Source organism: Limulus polyphemus, unplaced genomic scaffold (assembly GCF_000517525.1).
Source record: "Limulus polyphemus unplaced genomic scaffold, Limulus_polyphemus-2.1.2 Scaffold1187, whole genome shotgun sequence".
NCBI lineage: Eukaryota > Metazoa > Arthropoda > Merostomata > Xiphosura > Limulidae > Limulus > Limulus polyphemus.
Window position 1 is genome coordinate 24,717 of NW_013666797.1, and position 7,444 is coordinate 32,160.

At 28.9% G+C, this 7,444-nt stretch overlaps 1 protein-coding gene across 1 annotated transcript in view; it reads right to left on the reverse strand.

The window, feature by feature from the left end:
* The window catches only part of LOC106462509 (osmotic avoidance abnormal protein 3-like), an 86,110-nt gene that overhangs the window by 11,098 nt on the left and 67,568 nt on the right, over window positions 1-7,444 (reverse strand). The window contains exons 9-13 of the mRNA XM_022389799.1: window positions 4,996-5,105; window positions 4,094-4,132; window positions 1,856-1,971; window positions 1,248-1,357; window positions 422-683 (exon numbers count right to left, since the gene is read on the reverse strand). Coding sequence (XP_022245507.1) covers window positions 422-683; window positions 1,248-1,357; window positions 1,856-1,971; window positions 4,094-4,132; window positions 4,996-5,105 — 637 coding nt within the window. The remainder of the gene's footprint in view (window positions 1-421; window positions 684-1,247; window positions 1,358-1,855; window positions 1,972-4,093; window positions 4,133-4,995; window positions 5,106-7,444) is intronic.

The window sequence follows — 7,444 nt, forward strand, 5'->3', positions numbered from 1 at the left end:
GGGATAGTTCTAGAAACAAGAGAGCGTGAGAATTGTCACGTGATCTCGATGACGCAACATAACTTTAAAATTGTTGAAATCTTGCAGCTAAACTAAATATATTTATGTATAATGCAAATATGATTTTGCTATGTTTTCTTGGTATAAAAACTGATGTTATTTAAAACTATTTTAGAGCACTAATTACAGTATTTGGAATTGAAATCTATGGTATATGAAACGTGTCTACTTATAGGTCAATGTATATAGATTTTGAAATGCAAAGTTCTAACTCTCATCATGATTCCACTATCCATAAAGTTAAGGTAAAATAACACTGTGTGTGATCTTGCGAAAATTACTCTGTTTAATCTTAATGTAATAATAAAGTAAAGGATATAAAGCCCTTAAATTTATACTGAAAAAAAAATCAGGTAGTTACCAGCAGGTGGAAGTCGGGTTTTCTCGATAACCAACTCAGGAATGCGCCACTTTTGCAAGTCTTCATCCCACACACTGTCCAACTTAATCTTGTCTAAGTTTGAATAGTTGCAATCACGCCGAATGCAAGGTCCAACTTTTTCTAGGATCTGCTGTAGAAGTTTTACTTGTTGATCTTGCTTTCTAATAGTTTCTAAGTAATCTGTACGATCTTCTTCAAACTCACTGTACAAATCGCTGATCTCTCTTTCAAGACCTTGTATCTATTTTGCACAGAAAGCAACACAAGTCAGTTATCCACGAAATGTGTAGAAGCAATCAAAGATTTACAGATGTTTTTTCTTTCAATATACAACTTGCTAAGATTAAACAAAATGATTATCTTTAACATTGTAGCTTTTTATATCTATATTTTCATACAGGCACAAATAATTTCTATGTCTCAAAAAACGTTTTTTTTTTCATAACTGCAACATATAAAATATTATCTAATATAAATCTAAGAAACTTTGCTGCAAATGAAAATAATAAATATATTTAAAAACATTTTTGGACCACATTGTATAGACACTATCTCCACTTAAAATTTTGATGGTAAGATGTCCATTTCTTGCTGTAAAAAGTAATTTAACTGTTTTTGGAAGTGTAAAAATAATACTATAAACATCATTATTACACTGTACATCAATATATATTTTCTGGAAACAGCTACTGTGGCTTCAAATCTGTAAAATCTATATAAATTGTTCCATTTACCTTTAAGTACATGTCCATACATTATAAAAATAAAGCAACATCACTAACTTAAGAGTAAAAAAGAAAATTACTTTTTTCTTTGCTTTCTTAACAAGAGCAGTCTTGGCTTTTAGTTCAATGTGAATGTCATCATATACTTTCAACATGATACCATCATCATCATCCAAATTAGACAAGGCCTCTGGAATTGAAAGAATAAAAAAAAACTATAACACATATTTCAGTCTGTGACCCAATCCTGTACATATTCAACCAAACATGATGTGGGTACGTTAGTTTCTTTATTACAATGTGGTTGTGCAAGAATAATTTACAAAATATAGTACTTCCTCAACTGATTAAAATATATGTAAAAAGCTTCTTTTCTTTTCAGTTAAAAGTTTCTGTGCAGAATATGTTTTTGTAAAGTTAATGTAAAATTTACAACATATATAAATCATTTTTAAGGACAACTAATGTTTTATTTAAAAATTACTACAATGAACTATGAAGCTGTAAGTTTATTGTATCTTCATGGGATTACTTTTAGAGTATATTGCTACGAACCTCAATCCTTTCATGAAAGAACAGGGATTAAAAAAACACATTAAAGTTATTAGAAAAAACATTAATTATTAATAATATCTCTGAAATTTATGAAACATGGTTTATTTGTAAATAACATATAAATTATGATAACCTTTAATACGATTAATTTGTTTTTCAGCATAATTCCTTTTCTTTGCTCGTTTCTCCTTCAAAACTTTGTCATTAGCTCTTTCTCCTCCAACCATCTGAGCCTGCAACTCACGTAGCCTGACAACAGAGTTGGTTAAAACAATAAATAAAAAGAGAAGAATTTGGTAAAGGTTTCAATCTGATCGACTTTATTTATTTTTTGCTAAAATAACTATCCTAAAAACTAAAATGACTGACCTAAATTTGTAGATATAAATGTACACTCTATTATACAAACATCAAAAATGTCAAAAAACACCAAGATATTTTAGCTACAAATATAAATAAAACAAAGAGTAAGCTCATAGCTCTGTGAATCATACTATAAACTAGTTAAAAACTTGAGACAGTACATGTAACTTGCCAATTATGTTCAGGATAAACAAGTATATGAAATTGTAGAATATCACTAATGATCATTATAATGCCAGTCTGTTGTGTCTACAAATTTAATTTATATATAGGCCTATGCAATTTAAACTGAAATATTATCTATCTCTAAGCAGTAATAACTAATTTATAACAATTTTCAACTTTACTGTGTGAAATATCTTAAAATTTGCCAAAAAGGAATATATGTATATATATTTTGTGACTCAAGTTCAAACTGAAACAAGATAAAGAACAAATCACTAATGTTTATGTACACAACAATCAGCTTTCACAGATAGCTTTATAAAAGCTTTTACCGATTAGAATCTCCTTGTCGGCTTTAAGCTTTTCAACAATATTATTAGAAAGTGAACACATTTTGTGTAAACATATTTACCTAATGTTAAATACCAGTAGTTAAGAGCATGTAAGTTTTAGCCTCTGAGATCAGAAACAGTACTTACAACAGTCCTATATACTTATTAACACAGAAATAATCAATCTCAAATGACATTGTAGTTTAAAAATTCAAAGCCTTTTATCTCAATATTTCTGAATCATTGGTCTGCAGACCAGCACTAGCAAATCACAGCCACTTTGCTGGTTCCTGGAATTTCACGAAAATGTAAAATAAATAAAAACTGATAGAATATTCTTAGGTAAATTGTAAGTCTATTATTGTATTTAAATTTTAGTGATTTGTGAGTATAGAGAGAGACAGTGAGCTGGCTTTTGATAACGAAAAAGTTGAGAAACATGGTTTTATAGCATTTGATTTACCATGTGACTGGTGTTTAAAATACACTTTCTATAACAGTTTCTTTGACCTTTGAAGGTAATTACGTTTTTAATCAGATTATACAATTATGAATGAGTTGATGATTTGTTGAGATACAAGGCTTTTTTAGCATAGTTACTTCTAGTAGTGGCAAAACATATAACTACACATTTCCTCTAATTTAACAGATTTTTTTCTTTTTGCATTGGCAAACTTTTGAATGCTATACACAAGATGGCTGAGTATAGCAGTTGAAAACTTGCTAATACAAAAATAAAAAAATCTGTTAATATGCAGTAAGCTTTTAATCAGTTATTTTGTTGGTATATCAGTTATTCTGTTGGTATTATCAGTTATTCTATTGGTACTATTATTCTGTTGGTAATATCAGTTATTTGGTTGGTACTATCAGTTATTCTGTTGGTATTATCAGTTATTCTATTGGTACTATTATTCTGTTGGTAATATCAGTTACTTGGTTGGTACTATCAGTTATTCTATTGGTACTATCAGTTATTCTGTTGGTATTATCAGTTATTCTGTTGGTATTATCAGTTATTCTATTGGTACTATTATTCTGTTGGTAATATCAGTTATTCTGTTGGTACTATCAGTTATTCTGTTGGTACTATCAGTTATTCTATTGGTACTATCCCCCATGATATTACTTTTAAAGATTATCTACTTTTAGTAGTTCTGTTACTAAGAAAAAAGAACTTAAAGAAACAAATCTATTATAATAAAATATTTAACAACGAATCTTGTTTTTAGCATCAGGCAAGTGACACTAATACAGCTACTTGTATTCATTGATCCAATGGAACATATCATAACTTAACTTAGGTGTTGATAACAAATTGGCAAGAAAATATATAAATGTCAACAACCAAGGCAATAGTCTTTTTCTTCATAAAAAATGTCCCCTTTTTTTTACACAAATCATATATATATATATGAATTTTATGACATTTCAAAATAAAATCATTACAATGTAAGTTATAAATAAATATAAAAAAAAAGATTTAAAGAAACTAATACATGACATTCCACCTTTCAAAAGCTTGTGTTCTTATTTCAGCCAAAGACTCCCTGAAACAGATGAAAAGATGGTAATTAGCTAAATAAGTTTAAATTTGATGTATTTTGATATTTCAATTCAGTAACTGTTTTTTGCTTTTGAAACTCAGCAAAAAGAACTACTTAATATATAATAAAATCTATTAAAAACTGTTTTACCATTATCATAATACTTAATTAATCTCTAAGAATAATAGCCATGTCTGTGACACTCAAGCTTCAATAAATTGATTATGAAAAGGATGTTCTAATTTTCTACAAACTGCATTTACTCACTGAGAATGACATCCAGAAACTAGAATATGATTGTAGTACATTCTGTTGTATTTTATTTAAGGTAGAATATACCCTTTACATAGTGTTACCTAGCTTTTGGCCTTTTTATCAGAAAAAACATCTTCATACTATGATTTTTGTATGAAAATATATTGAAATAGGTATAAAGACATATTCTGTGTAACATTCCAACTGTGGCTAATTTGCATATTATAAAAATAAAGAAATAAAAAAAGTAAAATGTTCACAATAACTTCTACAAACATGACTGAATGCTCCTGAAAATGGGCCCAGACTTTGATGGGATGCGAAGAATTAGTCTGAACTAAGGAAAACCTCTGAAAATTAAATCAAAATAAATTGTGATATTTTTTGACATTTAAAGGGTATATGCTACCTTAACACAGTAGTAACAATGAGAAGTAGACTGTGTCATGATACTTTTATCAGTGTTTTAACCAACACTTCAATATAAGTTATGGTACAAATGGAAATACAATGATTGAGTAGGGTAGGTATGAAAGACAAAAAAAGTCTTAATTCTTAATGTAAAATTGTCATGCCTATTATTAACAAAATACTTTTTCCATTATTCTTACCTTTTCCCCATTACATTGCCATATGGTGGGACTGGTGAGGTTTGTGGAGTGCCTAAATGTCCATTTTGATCAAATGTAGCTACTGGTCCTGATGTAACATGAGCAATCTGCTGTAAGATTCAAATATTACGCAGTTTCAACCAAACATTACTTTTCATTAAGAAAATTATATAACACTTAGAAAAACAAACAGGATGTGAACTGTGAAAATTAAATATTTTCAAAATGAATATCACCACTGAATGATAATAAAAGCTCTGCATAACAGAGCTGTAAATAGAGCCAAGTTTAAAAAAAAAGTATATGTTACATTGTAACTTATTACTAATAGTTTATATATTTTGATTTAAGTATCTAAACATCCTTTGAGAACAATATTATTTGTAAATGCTATGGTATAAATTCCAATAAATTGATACACTGTTATCAGATTAATTTTTTAAACCATTTGAACCAGTCTAATAAGTGGTTTTGCCATTATGTTGATCCAGTATGAATATCAAATTTAAAAAATGTAGAATTGCCCAACTAATTAAAACAATTATATCAAGCTATAAGAGAAGCCCAATAAGCACAAAGCTATACATGGGCTATCTGTGCTGTGCTCACTACACATATAAAGAAACCTGGTTTTTAGCATTATAAGCTCTCAGACTTAAAGCTGAGTCACCAGGTGGCTATTGCAAAATTGAAAAGCTAAAGATAGTCAAGCTTTAATTCATGGGTTTACTTATATATTTTGGGAGTCAGCCAGTCAATTACAAGACATGTTAGAGACTCCAGTAATGTGCTGATCTCATCATCTTACTTCTGATTATAAGCAAGCAACTTTTCACCTTAAACATTTTTTCTTTAACACATTTGCAAACTACACTTTGGTTGGTAGCTTCCTAAATTACATGTAACGCTCACAATTCAGCCTCTAGATCTTATGCCTTAGGAAAACATGCATGAGTTTTTTCCCAATATTAACTGAGCAAGATTTGTCATAAATAGACTTTCAGTTTTTATATATATATATATATATACATGTTAAATTTTACTTAATATAGTATAGAAGATATGATTAAAAGAAATTAAAACAACCATTTAACACAAGAAAGCATGCTTGCTACACAGCTTCATCAAAGCTGTGAACAGTTTGCATTCCTGAAAGCAAACTATTTATTAATATGTAAGAATCATGTTTATGTTTGTTAACAGTGTATGTGGTTATTATATGTAAACTTGTTTGTTAGCTTTTTCTTTTGGAAATTTCTAACCCTATATGCATGGGTGGAGGTCAAAGTGTGCATTTTATTACATTTTACAGAGCATTATTCAACATAGTATTATATAATTGATGTAGAGTTACCAACTATTCATTTTACTATACATTGCTGATTTAACTACACCTTGTGGTAGAGCAGATACAATATATAGGTTACACAAATACAATATGAAAATTGTCCAATAAAAAAAGTATTTTTCTTCTTCACATGAACATCACCTTGCACTCCAACTTGTCAGTCTGAGCCATACTGACATTGGAAATTCACAGGCATATCTTGAGTACAAATACTTTTGTAACAAATGTGATATTTAGCTGCTGCATAGTGGCTCATTGTTTCATTATCTCTTGACAAATTTGAGATCTAATTACAGTTTTGGAATCAGGAGACCAAACCCTTTCGACTGATTTATTTTACCACACTCAAGGTCTCAGACTAATTAACTCTAATTGTGCTTAAAAGAATTTCAAGTTGAGGGTAGGCTGATAAAGATCCCGATGAGTAATAAAATTGAATTAGGTGTACAAGCACCCCAAGCTTAGCATTGCTGGCACACAAACATATAGTAAATAAAAAAGAAAATAAAGGTCTCGTAGATTAATTTACTCTAATCCTGCCTAAAAGAATTTCAAGTGCCACAGTTATTGAGGATTCTCTCTTGTTTTGTATACAACAGAATTGACTAAAATTTTGAGAAATTTTGTGTAGATAAACACAGTTAATTCAGAATTATAGTCTACATTCCTTTTCAAATAAGGGGTCAGTCCATGTACACTCGATTAAGTAGATTATTATTTGTTGACAAAAAAATTCTTACTAAACAAAACATCTATTTTCAAATAAAAAGCTAGTTTTCAATGGGCTGAAAAATAAAATATTCAAGTATTTCTGGTTAAATGGTCACTTCGTTTTATAAAAGGTGGATTAATTAAGTATAATTAAGTTGAAAAATTATAATAGAAGGTAGTAGACATATGTAGCAACCTTGTTAAGTTGCTTTTATGTCCAAGTCTTTTCACCATCATTACAGTGCCTCGTGAAACTTCTTAACAATAAATCACATACATTTAATATTAGTACAAGTTATAATATATCAGGTCGTCAAGAAATTAATATCACTTTTTTTTAGTTGAAAAAACCCAAACAACTTATATATCAAAACAAAACATTTATTAAAT